This window comes from Gobio gobio, assembly GCF_949357685.1.
Source record: "Gobio gobio genome assembly, chromosome: 8".
Lineage (NCBI taxonomy): Eukaryota > Metazoa > Chordata > Actinopteri > Cypriniformes > Gobionidae > Gobio > Gobio gobio.
In genome coordinates, this window is record NC_137114.1 from 40,253,994 (window position 1) to 40,274,027 (window position 20,034).

Here is a 20,034-nt window from a genome sequence, read left to right on the forward strand (position 1 = left end):
TATCGACAGATACACAAAGCCCAGGCATCGGTATCGGGACTGAAAAAGTCGGATCGGTGCACCCCTACTTGTGACATGGGAACAAAACGTATGTAGAAATGTAACGTTAACTTATACAACTCAATTTATGATATCTAAATGTTTCCTAATTTCACTAAACACTTTAGTGAGTTTTCACTTAGTTTCGTGAACTTTTCTTTATTAAACGGGCTTTTTTATGCTTTTGTAGGCTCGTTTTGTAAATATAAGCAACTAATTTGTATGTGCAAACTGGACCAGCCTTACTTTGCATCGCCTCCTCAAGCTCTTTGTCTGCAACACGCGAGGCCATAACGGAGAAATTAATTTTGTTCATTTGTAAGGACATGAGAGCGATCAGTGTCGTGGATGGGGCAGGCTTCAAGGAGTTCTGTCAAGCAATGGAACCGAGGTACTGCCTGAATCGATATTGCATGAATGAAGGATAATGCACTGCTTCCACTGGTTTGATTATTTACCGTTTCATGTCAAGGAAAAGTTCCATGTTTACCACAGCACAGCTCGCTCGGAGCGTTCAATAATATGCTGTAAAACTTATATTAATATTTGTTTCAATCACTGAATGAAGCCTGCATTTGGGACAAGAGTCGCGACCTTAAATTGCTTGCACAAAACTCTTGATCAGTCTCAAAATGTGTGTGTTCATTTAAACCGTTATGCGCAGAGAGGGTGAGGGCGAGAGAGAGTGAGGTCTGCGGTCTTTAGCCATTAGTGATTTACTTGTTTTTGTGTAGGTAATACGTTGTCAAATATGTTTAAACTTAAATAGACTACCTATATAAGTAATTATGTGTCTTTGTATTCATGTGTCCTGTTATTGACGTAATGCGCGTCATTGATAAAATGCTCAACCAGATGTTCGAATATTCGTGCTTTTTTTAGAGGGAATATTCGAACGTCATTTTTGAGCAATTTTGACAGCCCTACCGTGTTTTTAGAATGCCGTTTCATGGGTTAGACACTGCTAAAGACGCGAGACACGAGTGCAACAGACGTGTGCAAACTAGGGCTGGGCTGGACTTGCGTCAGTCTCCTGCTCACATCGAGTTCTCTTTTTCTCTTGAACAAACAATAACAACAACACAGAGAATTTTGAGTATTCTCATATTAGGAGTCTTAAATTAGTTAAATAACGTCTTAAATGAACTTAAAGAGTTGTGAGGAAATGAGATGTGCGGGTCAGCGCGTGAGATCCGTGTCATGTTCGGCTGCGGCTGTTCTTAAAGTGACAGGAGCACTGATGATGCCTGTCATTAATGTTCATCAAAGAACAACGGGAACAGAGTAAATTGTAGCTTTAATGATGATTAATCTATATTTCATTTATTATTTATGCAGTTAAGGAAGGTGTTTGATAACTATTATATTTCTGTATATGTCTAACAGGGAAGGCCACAGTTAAGTTCACTTAAATTAAAAGTTGTTTTTTTAAAAGCCTAATAAATGTTGAAATTGAGAGCTTTCAGTTATACTGTAACGTCATTAATGTTTCATAGAGACATTAGTATCAGTGATACTGGCCTTCATTCATATAAACATGCCATTACAACACATATTTAAAATATACTGTCTTTTAATTGTTTCTACATTAATTTGGAGAGTAACTGAAATTATTACAATATCAAAATTTTAAAAACTTAAAATACTAAAAACTTGTGATTAATCGTGATTAATTACAGAAAAAAAATTGATTAATTAGTTGTTTTTTTTTATCGATTCCAAGCACTAGTGCAAACACATTCACCAAACATAAAAACAACAGGAAAAATAGCTCAATGGAAAAACCTGTAACAAACTACTACTGCACGTTTGATATTTCATGTCTGCATGAGGGTGACAGGCTGAAAGGTGCTGTTATTTTCTGCTTTTACCAAGCATTTGCTGTTAATAATAGTCCATTACTGGTGTTAATTATTGCTATTACTCTTTGGCTAAGAAATATTTAGTATTTTTCTTATATTGTATTATTTCTGAGTATATAGGATATGTTTAAGATACATTTGTACAATATTTGCCTTCATATTTCATGCATATTGTCTGCAAAGATAAATATTAAATAGGAAATTTGCTTTACATGTACACCATGTTGATCACTTTAGATGTATTTTTTTAAAGTAACTGGTTAAACATAAAAAATAATCGAAATTGTGAATCATTATTTTGCCATATCGCCCAGCCCTACCATCAGTATTAACAAGTGTGTGTCCATCAACAAACCCATGTGTATATTTCTAAATTATTGCGGTGCATATGCGGGAACTGTTAGCCTGACAAGCCAGACCCACGTCAAGATGTTGGGTCTGGAAACTCACCATTAGCAGGGCTCAATCCGAGGGGCGGGATAAACGTTTGTCTTTCAAATTCCCTCTGCACACAATTGGATAGCGCCATGAGCGCAACAACCAACCAGAGTAAAGAAGAAGGTGAAGCCGAGCTAACGTTAGTTGATAGATTAAACTATTAAACTTAGTATACGGTCAGCAAAACTCTGAACACATCTTCTTTACTTAAGAATGACTTCAGTGCCGTTTTTTGTTCTTTTCTCAAAGGAAAGCTTAACTCCAAGTCTTCCAGAGTCGCAGCCAAAGCCGATTCAAAAGACCGCTGTTCGTCAGCTTCTTTGTTTACAAGTAGCACACAGAACCTCCGCAACTCTGCTGTAATGTGCCGTCATTATGTTAAGCCCGCCCACCGACTCTACACACGCTGTGATTGGCCTGACCAGAGTTTGGTTTTTCCAGCTCTCAGGTCTACCGAGAGTTGCTAGACTACACTCGCTGCAAATTAGATTTGCTGCCGCTAGGGTGTGTCTAGATTTCTAGGCTAGGGAACTGTATCAATAACAGTGCATATGTTAGCCTAGAACTAACGTGAATGACTGATGTAACAAACGTTTGTAAAACAAATCTTGCTCCAAACTTTATTTTTACTCAAAGTAGTAAGAAGGTAGCAAGACAGACAATCTGCATTAATAGACAGAGTTTTAGGTAATAGTGGCCGACAGCTGCTTATAGCAGAAATATTGCAGTAAGACAGTCAAACGTGAGTAAGCCGGTTAGCCGGAAACTTGCACAGTATTACATATTTTGAACACCCGGTAGAAAATACATCAATAATTCTTCATACTTACAGGTTAAGATTCTGAGGAGCAAGCTGGGCCAAATAAACTGGGTTCTGACCCATCTTTCAAGAGCAAGCGATTTCCGAATCCCGCATTGAACTCAAGAGATTTGAGAAGAAGTCGTCTATAAAATTACGTGTTTGAAGGCGGGACAAGTTCACAGGTGGACAACATACAACATAGGCGGACATTATGTAAATATCTTTTCTAGTGACGCAGAACTGTCTGTGATGCAGTGAGATTCTGATTAAAAACGACTTGTTTGGGCGGTTCTGAGTTTATTCTTTCTTTTGGGAGACAACTTTATTTATCGTGAACTTTAAGCTTTGCAGAACGTTTACGTTCACAAACAGCAATATTACACACTGCATGAAAGGGAATATTCGTAAAACCACAATAGGGGCACTTTAAAGAACTCAAATAGTAAGAAATCGCAAGTCTCAGTCTTTCTTTTTTGTCACCTACTAAACACATCTGAGATGGACAAGTGGAGCAGGTTTCTAAAAGGGCCTCACAGGCCTTTTGGTTTAGGCCAAAAGGACTGAAGAGCTGTAACAGCAGCACTATTGAAAGAAACCTTGAGTTTTATGAGCTTTCTAACAAAAGACCTTCTGAGGACACATCAAACCCTCTCAGCAAACCAAGAAGACACGGATCAAATTCAATCACTGCTCCAGCTACTCTGCAAATTACATCAATTATTGACTTTCTATAAAGCTTGATTTAGCCTCATCGTGGCCTGCACAAACACACACACACACAAATCTCCAGTGGGGATCCTTGGACCCCACTCAAGTAAAAACATGTTTTCATAGCATTGTCAAGCAGAGCATGACATGAGGGATTTGAGAACACGCAGATTTCACACATACAATGTTGATAGCAGGTCGGGAGTCAAAGCAGAAAACGGGATGCGGGGATTCAAGTCAAAACAGAGAATCACGTGTCCAAAAAAGGTACAGATACAGTCTCTGGTCCTACAAGAATCTACACAGCCACTCAAGAGTCAAAATCCAACATTTAAGCCCTCAAACCCTAAAGTTTGTATTAGCTGCACATTTTAAAAAAGGACAGTTCACCAAAAAGGAGACAGAAAATGCTTGTTTTCTTCTGCAAAACACAAAATGTGGTCTTAGAAAGAATATTAAGGACTGACATTCTCAAAAGTCTCAGTCACCATTTACGTTCATTGAGTATTTTTTCTTCCAATGAAAGTGAATGGTGACTCGTTCCGGTTAGCATCTGCTTTTGTGTTGCAAAGAAGAAATAGTAATACAGGCACATGAGGGTAAGTAAATGATGACAGAATTTGTATTTTGGGTTGAACTGTCCATTTAAGTAGATAAAACGGGTCGTGTGTTCCTGTTGACAAAACGTTAAGACAGCGGTCCATTTAAACGTAATTTCCCACCGACGAGACACATTAGCACACTCGCTGTGACTTCCCAAAAGGCTGGAATGTTTTGGGAAATACTTAAGGAGCCCAAACGCCCCAATATTTGGTTAAAATGTGCAAACGACTATTGCGCGAGATCGCTGCAACTTGTTTAAACGCAACGGTCCAAGCAGTGGACGCTCAACGGTCAAGGTAAACAAATACACAGGACTGTTACTCCAAATCATAAAATCCTCGATACAAAACAACCCCGCGCGAATCCCTCCCCACCCCCCAAAACGTGTAGATGCACAACACCCGCTATACATCAACATTTCGTCGACCACCTACCATTTTATTCGAGTCCATAGTTCAAACGGGGTTATGGAAGGGAAGGGACCGGTTCCCTGCTCGGGAATCAAAAGCAGACTGCGAACCCGCTGAGGGAGGCGGAGGGAGCAGGAACGGCCCGTTAACTCAACATGTGTCCGGTTCAGTATCGAACCGTCCCTCTCTCCTTTTCTTTCCCGTTCCGTTCTCTTATTTCCCCCTCGTCCTCCTCGCGCGCCGAGGATCCGATTGGCAGATGGCGAGACTCACGCGAGTGGCTTTTCTAAAGCGTTCTTGAGTCATAAACGTTTAATGGAAGCGCTAGACGATGGACTAAATATTATGTGACAGGTACAAAATACAGATTGTAATGCTAGAGGAGGAGTTCATACACTGATGTCATTTGAGCTTAAAAGGGCAAAAATGAGCGCGAGAGCAAAATTCTGTCCAATGTTACATCACTAAAAAGAAACAGAAGTGGATATGTTTGTATTGCAAGACTGATGCAAGGTCTTACACATACCGAAACAAAACAAAAAATAGGATGTGAATGCTTCAGAAGCAAATCAGACTGCACTAAAACTTAACTGCAATGATACAAAAGATCCATGAGACGCACTGAAAGCATAATGCGTTATGCCATGTACATATTTACAGATGCATTATCTAAAATTGTTTGCCTACTAAGGGAGTTGATGTATGTATATATAGATATAGGATATCAGCGATGTGCAGAATATATGACGTAATTGATGACATTCCAGTTAAATACTCCTTCACATGATGACGTGTGTAATGTTGGTGAATGGCGCCCTCCTCTGGTTACTTTACTCTCATAGGGCTTTTATTAGAACATTTGTCCGTGCATAAAACTGGCTAGCTGTTAGTTTTACTTTATAAATGACAAGCAAAAATAGTCTATTTATTTACCACAGAACTCGTGTTAGCTCTAAATGATATGCATTTAATTTAAGATGACCTAATGTTCCCACGGCCCATATTAAATCCAATTGAAATAAATATTAACATATAAAAAAAAACTAAACATTACAAAAATAATAAACAACCCTATAAGAATACAAACAGATGCATCTATTAGAATACTCTAATGTTCAAAAGTGATTTTTTTTTTTAAATAAATTATCCCCCGGTTTCACAGACAATGCTTAAGCTAATCCTAGACTAAAATGCATATTTGAGCTGTTTTAACTGAAAGAATCTTGCACTGACAAATCTTAAAATATGTCAGTGGCATTGTTTTGTCTCAAGATGCACACCAGTAATGTTTTTTTCTTGGGCACGTTTATAAAAGTTACTTAAATGTCCTAGTTGAACTAAGGCCTAATCCTGGCTTAGTCTAAGCCCCGTCTGTGAAACCGGGCCTAATATTTTTATATACAAGCCAAGGACATTCAATTGATCAAAGTGACAGTAAAGACAGTAATTAAAGGCTATTTTTGTAAACTTTCTATTCAATAAAAATGTTTCTACACCAAATCGGTATATTAGAATGATTTCTGAAGGATCATGGGACACGGAGTAGCAATTGTAAAATGTTACAATTTAATTTGCATTTTAAAATGTTATTTATTCCTGTGATTTATTCACATGAATAAATTACATTTACATTTTAAAATAGATAACATGATAATTAAACTGTAATATTTCATTTATAAAAATGCAACCTTGGTGAGCATAATTTCTTTCTTTTTTTTAATCTTACCAACCCCAAACTTTTGAATGGTAGTGTATATCCATATTATGTGCTAGAATATATATCTATTTTATTGTCAGAGTTGCTGTTCTCTAATTTACATAAATCCCTAATATAAAATCTATTGCAAAAAAGCAATTGTTTAGAGTATAAGATCAGTTGATCTGGACATGATACTAGTCAATGTTTACATAACTAGGCTACCCATGGAGGAACAAAAAGGAGGGGGGGTCCAAACAAAGCATGCTCTCTAAAGAGAAATCACTTCCTGGTACCGTGTGGTAGGCCCATCGGGACAGTTTACACTGATGTGTTTCATTGGTCAAGCATACTCAACCCAGCGAGACGCGACGACAGTGCAGTGTGACTGCCAGTGAGTCACTGCCCACACACTGTCTATGTCTGTCCATCTCGCACTGACCACAAGCAACAAACAAGTTCCAGACAAACAAGTTTCCTGCCCACTTTAGATAATGAATAACAAAAATGATAAAGTTACAGTGGACCTGATGGCAGTGTATTAGACAGCACTGTGTAAATGTGACCTTTGCTTCTACCCACAGGATTCCAGGATTTAGACCAAGGAATTTTCATGACTTCTCAAAGACTGAATTATTTTATAGATAAAAATAGTAATTAAAAATGTATATTTTATAGAAATGTCAATTATTTTAACTTCCATGACTGGAAAAACAAAATTATTTTTCATAATTATAGTCTAGGACAGACTTTTCTAACTGGGGTGAACAAGAATATTTGGGAGACAAAAAATACAGTTTAAACATTAAGAAATAAAAACAAAACATACTAATATTTTATAGTTTATATATTATATTATATATGGGTATATATATATATATATATATATATATATATATATATATATATATATATATATATATATATATATATATATATATATATATATATATATATATATATATATATATATATATATATATATATATATATATATATACACAATTTATATCATATTTAGGGCTGTCAAAAGATTAATCGCGATTAACCGCATCCAAAATAAAAGTTTGTGTTTACATAATATATGTGTGTGTACACTGTTAATTATTATTTATATATAAATACACACACATATTCATATATTTATTTAAGAAATATTTGCATGTATATACTGTATATACATTTATATAATCTATAATATATATATATATAAATATATAAATATAAATGTTTTATATATAAAAATAATATTTTTTTCTTAAATATATACATGCTTGTGTGTGTATTTATATATAAATAATAATTAACAGAGTAAACACACATATATTATGTAAACACAAACTTTTATTTTGGATGCGATTAATCGCGATAATCTTTTGACAGCCCTAATTATATTATATATACACACCCATATACATATACATATATACACATTATTTGATTAATCAAATGTTTATATAAAAAAGGAACATAATTTATTTAAAATAGCAGTCTTTTGTAACAATTTACACTACCGTTCAAAAGTTTGGGGTCAGTAATTTTTTTTCTTTCTTTCTTTAAAAAAAAAAAAAAAAACTTTTATTCAGCGAGGATGTGTTAAATTCAGAAAAAAAGTTATAGTAAAGATTCATATTGTTAGAAAAGATTTCTATTTTGAATAAATGCTGTTCATCAGTGAATCCTGAAAAAAATTATCACAGGTTCCAAAAAAATATTAAGCAGCACAACTTATTCCAACAATGATAATAACGGAGTATCAAATCAGCATATTAGAAGGATTTCTGAAGGATCATGTGACGAATGGCTGATGGAAATTCAGCTTTGCATCACAGAAATAAATTATATATTAAAAGTATATTAAAATAGAGAACCATTATTTTAAATTGAAATAATATTTCACAATATTACTGTCTTTTCTGTATTTTTTATCAAATAAATGCAGGCTAGATGAGCATAAGAGACTCAAATCATGCGTTTATAAACTTTTGTGTGTGTGTGTGTGTGTGTGTGTGTGTGTGTGTAAACATTAAAAAGAAACTATTAAAAATTCTATTTAATTTCATGTTTCTTTTTTTTCATACAGTATACTGTAAATGGGTCTGAATAAAAGAAAATACATTATATATATATATATATATATATATATATATATATATATATAAATACATACTTTAGTAAGGGGGGTCTACCATAAATCATATGATCATCATAATTTGCATTAAAAAGTTAGGCTATGTAAAAAATAAAAAAACTGTTCTGTACACACCAATTTGTTAGAGACCTAAAATAATAAATCAACCATCTGCATCTAATATGAACACACCCCCTGCATTAGATGCATTAATGGTATGTTTGACAGCATGACCTGAACACTGTTTCTGGCACAGACATCTGGCTGCCAGCCAAACTGCATAGGATTTTTAATCCACAGTGAGCGAACGGAGGCCACAGGCCAGGGCCTGCGTGTTCTGCTGTCTCAGGGCTTTTCATACATGCCCTCCTGCTGTCGATGACCCCAACAAACCCTCCTCACCCTCTAAGCCGCAGGAGGAGCCTACACTTAATGTCAACATACATGATGGAAAGAGTGTGAAAACTTACTTTAACATTGTAAAGCTGAGAAATGGTGAATTACTCAAAATCAGAAAAAGATACTAAAAGGATCTTATAACTACTGCAGATGGAGGAAGTGACACACTGAAAGTAGAGATTGGCTGCGTAGAGGGAGGCGAGATTACGACTGTCTAGCTCTGTGTGGGTGAGTCCTGGAAAAACAGAGTGGGGCGAGATTAGGCTCCTCCCGAGAATTCCTCCACAGGCACGGTACCAACACAGGAAGAAACACAAGCACAAGAGATGCAGGGTCATAAACTGAACTGCGAATAATAGAAGCAGAATTACCTACATTTGCATTAAAGTGACAAATAAAAAGACAGGTTAAGTTCGATTAAAACGGACTCTGCAATTGCTCTGTTAGTGCGGATCATTTGAAGTGTGAACACTGCCATGCGAACTCTGGTACGCACCAAACAAGTGGACAAAAACGCCTGAAAAGGTGTGTCTCAGTCCACTTCCAAATTAACTCTGGTGCTACGTTCCTGCCACTGTTTTGTCTATTTTAGGGTGCTTTCACACCTGAGCGTTTCAGAACCTGGTGCGTTTTCTCCCTGGGTTCGGTTCATTTAGGCATATGTGAACTCGGCAATCATGCTCAGATCCACACCAAAACAATCGCCCCGAGGCTGCCTGAACGAGGTGGTCTCGGCCCAATTGCAAACAAACTGGGACGGTTCCCTTGAAGTGTGGAAGCAATCCGACCCAACGGACCAACGAACCAAATGGTATTATAATTCAGAACGGGAAATGTGCTATAGAAAAAAGCAGTAGTGTCTGATTCTGTGAGCATATTAGTTATCACATTTCAAAACCAAAAGAGTCCCTCTTCATCTTAAAATGTTGTGTGATTGCACTTCTCCGTGCGACAATGCTGTCCCAATGAAGCCTGGATTCCTTCTCTAGCGGCATTATAATATTCATATAGTGTTTGCGTGTCTTGACACAGTTAACCTCTAGACAGCGCTAGGAGATCCAGAGAGAGTGTGTTTTCTGCAGTATTAATACGAATGTAGTATATCATTTAACAGCGGGAATGACGGCTACATTAGTGTAGTGTTTGCGTGTGTCTCGACAGTTCAAAATAAACCCACACTAAGCTCATGGAGCGAACTTGTCAATCATCTGGATGAATGACGCAGAGGAAACTATAACCAATAAGAGGACAGTTTTAGCCGACTCGCATGTGACCTGCGTGAACACATTTTGGTGCGCTTTCACAAGGTTGCCTTGTGAAAGCGACCAGAACCAAAAATAAAATGCAACACTGTAACAAATTAAGTCCCTGTTTTTCGGAACAAAACAAATTATCACAAGTTCTCTGGTAAAAATTATGTACGTATATCATTTGTACGCACATACAATGAGTTCTGCCACAAAATACACATCATCATTTTCTTTGTATCTTTAGGTTTGGTCTTAAAATGAAGGTCTGGACTCCATAGCAGCTCTTATTGGCTAAGGACCGCCCTGAGTCCATCTGACTGACAACAAATGACAGTTTGTTTTGTTCAGTGTCACATTTAGGGATGTGAAAATGTAACGTTAATGTCCCTACAATAACAGACCGGTGTGTAAAACTCTCGGAGTCTATTCTACAAACTTCACATACTTTTGGAAATCCATCGTTTAGTTGATCCTGATGAGTGCTCATTGTCACAGTTGTAAACAACGGCTTTCTTCTTCTACGAGGGGGTTTGGCGTCATAGACTTGTTTTTCCAAGCGGAGCATTAAAGAACGCAACACACACGTCTCCCGGACATCCTCTAGAATTCAACCAATCAGATGACGGCTTTGAAAACCCTGAAGTGTTTCCAGTTAAGTGTGCCATACGCATCAAACGTTCAGCCAACGGTCCGTGGGCGAGACTAGGGTTGCCCCCAACCAAAGATTTTCCTAGTCAACTGGTAGGAATAGTTGTTTATTTAGGCCATTAAATCAAATTCATGATATTATTTAATTACTTAAATATATACTGGGGGGGGTTCAGGGCTGAGAAAGAATATTATATATGTAACATTGCTAACATTGTTCTAGATTAGAGAGAAATACTAAATCATATAATGAGTCTTAAATATAAATCTTGCCGCCGAGCTAGAACTGTCAATCTAGAACTAGTGGACCAATGGTGACGCTTAAGCCCGCCCTAATTTACATGAAACTCGACCTGCTGCAAGATTTGGAAAAACAAGCGCAGAACGTGGAAAGAAGAGCGAAGAGATAAACAGCATAAGCATACAAAAAAATTGTGCACAAAATACAGACTAATAAAACCAAGAAAACATAATTTTTAAGAACACATAACAAGTTTAAGTTTTGTGCAATATAATATATGATATAAAGTGTTTTGATTCAAGCTTATAATAATTTGATCCGTGACCACGTTGTTTGCTATTCTGATCATTTTGCATATTTTTTTTCATTTTGTGCAAAATATTTGTATATGCGTTTTGAAATTTTGAGATCACACTTATTATCTGTGACCGCAATACATTTGGAGGGAATTTAATTCCACATTAAACCCCTAATTTTCATTAACAATTTTTAAAAACATGTGGTCGGATCAACTTCACTTTCACATTGACTATCTTGAACTTTTCCTGTTACAAAACGTTCTGCAGGATGTTTACTATATTATGATTTGCAGATGACTTATTTTGGCAACACTCGCTTAACATGTTATTTCATCGGTGTAGATTCTGAGTCTGGCCGGATGTCCCTCTGCTAAACTCTGACCACAACAAAGGTTCCCTGCTTAGATTTCCTCCATATAAACCCCAAGTTAAGTAGATGCTGGTCTTCTAACACCCAGCCACAAGGCAAACCATGCCCATGTCATTACAGAGCACCACACTAACATCCTCTCATTTAAAACAGGCTGAACTCACACCACAGAAGCCTCATTAATCTAAACATAGTGTTCCAATAGCAGAAAAGAGACGGGATATTATGGGATCAGACTTCCTTCAGGCAAACTAGCTGATAAGGACTGCTCACAATAGCATTTCCTACAGAGACCTGATCAGTTTGTGCTGTTTGAAGAATTATTTTTAGATATGAACGTTCATTTTAGGCTTTATAGTTAAAGAACCCCAGAGAAAATCAAGTTTTTCATGCTGATTATATGTCTGTGTGGTGCTTTAAGAAAAACCATGCGAAAATTAATCAGTCAACACCATTGCTTAGTATTTTCTCCTTAAAACTCTAGTGTACTAAAAACCTCGGTTTGAAAACTGCCCCTCTCTCCTTCTACAATCACTAATTTCAAACCAACTCTGTCAACGTGTGAGGTGGTGCTTTTCCTATGATTATTTCTAAGGACCTTAATTTGCTAAAGGCATCGGTCTGACTCAGAGACGGCGATCAGGAACATGGTTTGTGTAACATTAGCAAAACATTATTAGCTGTTTGATAATGTAGTCAAGCCGAAGGCTAATCATATCAATTACCGTTATGTGTCGAATTTTAATCAAATTCTGAATGGATATTTATATATATATATTTTTTTTATTTTTTTAAGTACAGATGATTTTAAAGGGATAGTTCAACCAAAAATGAAAATTAGCCCATGATTTACTCACCCTCAAGTCATCCTAGGTGTATATGCTAGGGCTGTAACGATTTAACCAAAAATAAAAACCTCGATTAATTGAACATTTGACCTCGATTACGATTAATGAACGAATATTTTGCTGGTATTTTTTTTTTTTTTTTGCCCTCATAAGGTTGAGTAAGTTCACTGATAAGGTTTGTACTGTAAATATGTTCTACTATTAAAGGTGGAATTTTTTTTTCTAATGAAAAAGTGCATTGTGATTTTAAAATACTTGAAGGAAACTTTCAGCAGTTATTGTCTATGGAGCAGATTTCTGTTTGTTGTGCATCAGATACAGATAAATTAACACTGTAGGCCTACATTACATTTATTTGAATGCATTAATGAGAGTGATTGTGTGTGTGTGTGTGTGAATTACTCATACCGTCTCTATTCATTATGAAGCTGAGGTTTGTACTTACTTCAAAGGTATTAAAATGTATGCCTATAACGGTTGAGTTTCTAAGCTACTTTAGTGACTTTACTTTAGTCACAGCTTCTGTCTGAGTGTTCGTTTGTCAAAATATATCAGGCATTAGTTCAACATAATACACATCTGATGGTCGAAACTCGCTTTAATGTTCAAACTGGCAGGGCTTAAACCACATACAAATGACAAGCTCTGTGTGGACGCAGGTGAGAGAGGTCTGCCTTCAGGGCGCACGCGTTTTCAGAGACGCGACACGGCTCTGTGTCACTGAAAAAAGCTAAGCACTGAACGGAGAAGTTTTCCGTATTGTTGTTTTTGAATAGTTCACAATCGCTTTAAATGTTGAAACTGGCAAGCCTTTAAACGCATTTACTTGACAAACTTTAGGAGCACGAAAGTGAAAGCGGCTTCGGGGCTTGCGCGCGCCGTCTGTGAGTGTGTGTGTGTGTGTGTGTCAGCGCGTAGGCTATAAGAACAGCAATTAACTGACCAGTATAAACTGTGTAAAACATGCTGTTACTATAGTGATTCTGGGTATCTATAAACACAGATAACCGCTCCTGCGTCTCTCTGTGTGTCTGCAAACTGCACTTGATGTGACTGACGGGGCGGAGTCACGTGAAAACCGAAATAACCGACATGGGAAAAATACGTCGGTTAGAGGTTCTGAATGTCGGTTTCGGTTATTTTTCGATTAATCGTACAGCCCTAGTATATGCCATTCTTCTTTCAGACGAATACAATCAGAATTTTATTACAAAAGTCCAGACTAATCCAAGCATTAGAATTGCAATAATAGTTGCTCTGTTTTTGAAGTCCATAAAAAGTGCACCTGTCCATCGAATAACGTGCTCAACGTGGCTCCGGGGTGTTAATAAAGGCCTTCTGAAGCGAATCAACGCATTTGAACTCTGGTGCGCACGAAACAAGCGGACAGAAATGCCTGAAAAGGTGTGTCTCGGTCCACTTCCAAACGTACTCTAGTGCGGTCAAAGGATCTACGTTCCTGCCACTGTTTTCAGCTTTCACACCTGAGCGTTTCAGAACCTGGTGCGTTTTCTCCCTGGGTTCGGTTCATTTAGGCATGTGTGAACTCGGCAATCACGTTCAGATCCGCACCAAAACAATCGCCCCGAGGCTGCCTGAACGAGGTGGTCTCGGCCCAATTACAAACAAACTGGGACGGTTCCCTTGAAGTGTGGAAGCAATCCGACCCAACGGACCAACGAACCAAATGGTATTATAATTCAGAACGGGAAATGTGCTACAGAAAAAAACAGTAGTGTCTGATTCTGTGAGCATATTAGTTATCACATTTCAAAACCAAAAGGCTTTCAATTTTCAATTTTTTTTTTGATTATGGCATATTTATCTAAACGTGTTCTGTTTTTCTAACCCTTGCAAGTGTAATGATACAAATTATAAATAAAATCTTGCCAATGTGAAACCCGTCACTGTTTTACTTAAATTCTTCTTATTTCTGCTATTCCTCAGTGCAGGATGAGGGTGAAGAAGCTTAAACGACCTCCTCCCAAGAAAACACCATTGGAAGATCTCCTTGAAGGGACTTTTTGAGGATTTGTTTTAAAATTTCAATTTAGTTATTATTTGACATAAAATATATATTTAAATGTTACAAAGAAAAATGCATAATTTTGTCTGAGAAATAAAAGGACACTTTCATTTTGTAATTTGTCTTAAATCCCGTTTTGTAAAAAAAAAATCATGAAATTAGTATCGTGAGTTGAGTGAATCGTTACATCCCTACCAGGACTAATTTGCATATTCATGGGTTGTTCATAGAGTTACATTCAAGCTATTTTAAGGCATGAAGAAATAGTTTTTACTGAAAAAATATATATATGCATATATGTTTAACTTGGTAATCAAAGATGAGTTAAGGGATAAAATGATTGACTGCAGGGGGACTATAAGCTTTTACAACACTCAGGGCCTCTTTTGGTTCAACTAAAAATCAAATCAATTCTGAAATCAGGAAGTGAACAACTGAACTCAGATTTCTGAGTCTGACCCAGCGAGCGGTCCTAAAGGAGTTCAAGAGCGCATGCGTCACATGAGTCCTGCTAATCCATGTCACTGTCCTAGTTGTAAATAGGACCGACTTATGCGCACTTGAATCAAACATTATGCCGCATATATTGTTATGAAACCAGAAATTAAGCAAATTTTAGTTGCTGTCTCAAGAAATCTCTGCAAGAACGAGGTCATGCTGTTTTCAAACACTCTGAAACCCACCAGTAGGGCAGTCGGCTTCTGCTTCATTCATGTGACCTACTTTTCGTGATGGCTGTCTCTGGATGGGGAGGGTAAAGACCCCCAGAGAAGTGAAAAGAGTGCACGAACAATGAGAATGCACTTCTCCATACTTCACACCCAGACACTGACTGCATAATTCAATGTGCACTTTAAAAAAGGTCACGATAAACAAGATATTGTTTATTTCTCTCTAAAAGCCTGGAGACACATCCAAATACACTATAGGCTAATGGCAAGAACCAAAATGCATGACCAATGGGGCCAAACTCAACCCCTTGGTTTTAGTGCTGCATCTCGGAGCCACTAAAAGCTTTTACATCTGCTCGATACATGGGCATCCGTTTGGAAACACAAGACTCAAGAGGATCTCTTTGATTTTGAAACAGTCTAATACTAATGACTTAAATATCTTATAATGCACATTAATATCATTTTATGAAAAAGTGAACATGTAATTGAACTCTTAATGGCACTTTGCAAACCATTACCTATATTAGCCTATACTGAAGGAGAACCAGGTAGAACTTTGTTCCCGTCATGACACTAGGATGTGAACTGATAAAATTAAGGTGTGATATGAGCAAAGGTTCACTGAACTGAAAGCTGAATTTAAAAGGCCATCAGTTATCGTATTGTAAACATGACAGTTTGCATGCTTGCAATTACATTTTCATTTTATGACTTGGATAAACACACATTAGTAGGCAGCTTCAGGCATCAAAAATTGTGCACCCTAACAAGTAAGCACTATGTGGTAACTCAAAGCGAGAAAACACTTCCAATAGCTTCACATTTCAACAGATCATATCAGACAATGACATCTTATAAAGCATGCAGGTTAGCTTGATAGTTTTTAACTAGTCCAATAGTGACTAGTAGCTTTTTTTAATTTCACTAGTATTTATTAAATATCATTAAACTGAAAAAATTGTGTGGGATTTACTTTGAGATCATTTTCACTCAGAAATTACTAGTAAATTTCACAAATAATTGTAAAGAGAAATTTTGAAGCAGAAAGACTGAAATTGTATTTTCTTGTAAAACCATAGGCTACTCCAATAATATTTGTTTTATTTACAACTTTGAAAAAAGAGTTTTACCGTGAAGTGTCTATATTTAAGTAGTAGGGGTGTAACAATTCGATTCATATCACGATACTGAACTTACGATACGATATTATTGCGATACACCAAGACATATGGTAAAAGGTTAACAAAAAATCATAGACTGTAAAAAAATATGGACGTAGTGTCCGTGACGTCACCCATAGGATTCTGATGAGCCGTTCTGAAGCGCAAAGTAGGGACGCGCCATCTTGGCAGCGCGTCATCGCACGTCACTCCCGGATAACAGAAAATGGGCAAAAAGGCGGGACGTGGGCGGAGCTTAAGTGACGCGATGACTAACAGACAGCAGATAAATGGCTATCCACCTGTCACTCGAAATTGCCACGCCTTAATTATGCAGAATTGTAAGGCTTTATATAATGTAAACGAATGAGTTATAAAAAAATTCACCCCCCTCACAGTTGTCATGAAGGGCAAAATGAGCCGTATAGACCAAAAGCACAATTTGTACCAGGCTGTAAACATGTTTTATTCTGCTCTAAAGTTGGCCATTTTAACATGGGGCTCAATGAGATTCTGCTCCTTTCTGGATCCTGTCCCTAGCGGCCAGTCGATGAATTGCAGTTTGAGGCACTTCCGTATTGGCTTCAAGAGAAACTGCGGGAGGTTGCCGCTTGCAAAAAATGTACTGTTGATTAAAATGCTAAATTTGGTATTGCATTGGGGGTGGAAATGAATAGGCTTGGACTTGGCGCTGGTAACCCAATGCACAGGACAATGGTGACCCCAGAATAAAAATATTCGTGATTCTGAAGCTGAAAATACAGAATTATTTTAGACGAATATGCTTGCACTCGGTCACTGACTAGATATAGTTAAAATAACGTAGGCCACTATTTACTCGAAAATAAGACATTTGGCATTATCAGGACCAACAAATATACCCAGAGTGCATTATTCAACATTATATGGTAGTTTAATGTAGTACTGAGACTAAAACTCTGTAAACTTGAACATAGTGACTATTCACAATAAATATTGTCACTATCCACGATACATATTGTTGCATTTTTGTATTGCAATATATTGTGACACGATATATTGTTACAACCCTATTAAGTAGCCACTAGGACATATTCCTTCTATACTAATCAATATTCCATTTTTCAGTCAAGATCTGTGAGTGGGATTTCAAATCACTTTCGACTAGTTTGTTGCTGGTACCACTGATTTCAGTTCCCACTAATTTAATGCACTATTAGAGTAACGTTATATTACAATATATTTTATATAGCCTATTATCAGGCTAATAAATAGTTGAAATCTTAGTATAAAAACTTAAATTTAATTACATAAGTTCTGACCAGTAAACACGCAAATGTAACTACTGAGATAAGAAATGCTAATTCTAAAATAGCTAGCTGTACTACTTAAAGGAAATGAGTAAGTAGTCTACAAGAATAACGACTAAATTAGTCAGTATTGGAATAAATAGGCCTGCTACACATTATCAGAATACTAGTAATTAAAAAAGTACTAGTAACAAAAAACATACTAGTTAGTTTTGAGGAATAATTGTAAAGAGGGGTTGCCATACAAAGGGCTCGTTGGCAATGTATGCCTGCATGAAAAGCTTGCCCCGCGGTGGATACAGTTCCTTACCTGACTTCGCTCGAAGTTTTCCTTTTCAAGTTCCAAACTGTTGGCACCGCCAGGGCGACGGCTGAGCACTTTGGGAATCGGGTTGGGGACTTGCTGCATGGAACTCTTGACGCGGTCCATTCTGGAAAGAAAATCCAAACAGCGCGAGCGACGGAGACTTCTTAAATCAACATGAATAGAGTGCAATGAAAGAGATTCAATCTATAAATGAGCACGAAAAATCCAAGCCCTCGTCTTTATCACAAAAGGTCATTTTCTGCGTACACCGCCCATGAATATCATTCCAGCGCTATCCGCTGTCTACTTCGGGAGCGTGCAAAACATGCGTCTCTGCGCACAACCGCAGATCTGTAAGCGAAAACACACAGCGTCAGTTCGCGCGATATACTATACAAATCAAGGCAAGCAAAAGCAGCGCCTGTCAAAGGCTCCTCCCAGCGTTTCCACACACTGACTGGAGGAAAATCATTTGCTCCCGCCCTTCAAAACAGTTATCTGCCCTGCATCCCAATGTGCATACTATGCACCCTATCCACCACCCTAAATAGTATTGAATATTACTAATGTCACATACTATGGCAAGCCGCATTAACATTTAATCCTTAAAACGTACCGGTATCTATTTTCATCCTACTAGTGGGATGGATAGTGTGCACATTGAGATGCAGGCCTGGATTCACATGTTTTACTAGAATTGAATCTTTCTCTGTGAATATTACATGAATATTTCTCAGATTTATTATTTTGATTTGATCAACCATTAAAAAGCATATTTTTGGTATAACAGTAAAATGGTCACGAAATAAAAAAAATCGAATAAATGCACAGTAAAAAATTCAGTCACTCTGAACTATTTAAATTGACAAAAGTTACAAATAATTTTCAAAAATGTAGAATCACTCATATCAAAAACATTTGAATGAATGCAGGAAACGGGTCAAATGTTGCTGCTACAAAAAGATTCATATCGTTTTTACTTAATGCCCAACTATATGATAACTGAAAAATACAACATAAATATTATCCTTCTTGTATTATTTAATGCATTTAAAACATTATTTTTTAAATATCATTTAATGCACTGGTAAAAAAAAATATTCTGTGGTGAAGTAAATACAGAAAAAAACAATTTTAGTGCAGGCAAGAATTTTAAAAACAAAGTAAATTTGATATTAGTGATTTAAGTTTGTATTAAAGCATAAATATCAACGTTATAAAACTCAACTTTCTGATACAATGGGGGATGAATAATTAATAAGGTTGCATTTGTTTACTGTTTTCCAGCTGTATTATCATTACTTTGTTGTCAAGTTTAGTAACTTGCTGTTTTATGACATCTGGACTTCATTTTCTACTCAAAATTTGATTCTACTCAAATTCTCAGATCCAATGAATGTTACTGTTATTGTGTACCAAGTATTGAGGTCTCTGTGTTTGGACGGGTACCATCGCTTATGTTATGTTGATATGTTGTCTACTGCACAATATCTACTGCATTATTTACTTGATGTTCTGAGTAAAGCTTACACCTTAAAAGCATGGCTTAATTCAGTGTTTGGTGTTTGAGTAAAATGTCCTTGAAACAGAGTATTGCAAAGTAAACTTCAAAGTAAACTGAGTAGAAATTACTCAAGGCCAAGTTAAAGGTACTTATTTTCTTTGTTAATTTTACTTAACTTGAAGTAGATTTTACTTAAAGGGATCGTTCACCCAAAAATGAAAATTATCCCATATTTTACTCACACTCATGGCATCCTAGACAGATTACAAAAGGAATACATACTTCTTTCAGACGAATACAATCAGAGTTTAAAAAATGTCCTGGCTAATC

The 20,034-nt window shown here is 36.7% G+C and overlaps 1 protein-coding gene across 4 annotated transcripts in view; it reads right to left on the reverse strand.

Moving 5' to 3' along the window:
• hip1 (huntingtin interacting protein 1) overlaps positions 1 to 18,569 on the reverse strand; it is a 64,466-nt gene extending 45,897 nt beyond the window's left edge. For 2 of the 4 annotated variants that reach the window (XR_013817023.1, XM_079823117.1), the window contains exon 1: positions 18,204 to 18,565. Coding sequence is in view for 3 of the 4 variants with exons in the window: in XM_079823117.1 (XP_079679243.1) it covers positions 18,204 to 18,323 (120 nt within the window). In the remaining variant the exon portion in view is untranslated. Of the gene's footprint in view, positions 1 to 4,886; positions 5,055 to 18,203 lie in introns of those variants that run through there. The other 2 variants (XM_079823114.1, XM_079823115.1) reach the window with 2 other exon arrangements.
• Positions 18,570 to 20,034: the final 1,465 nt, after the last annotated feature.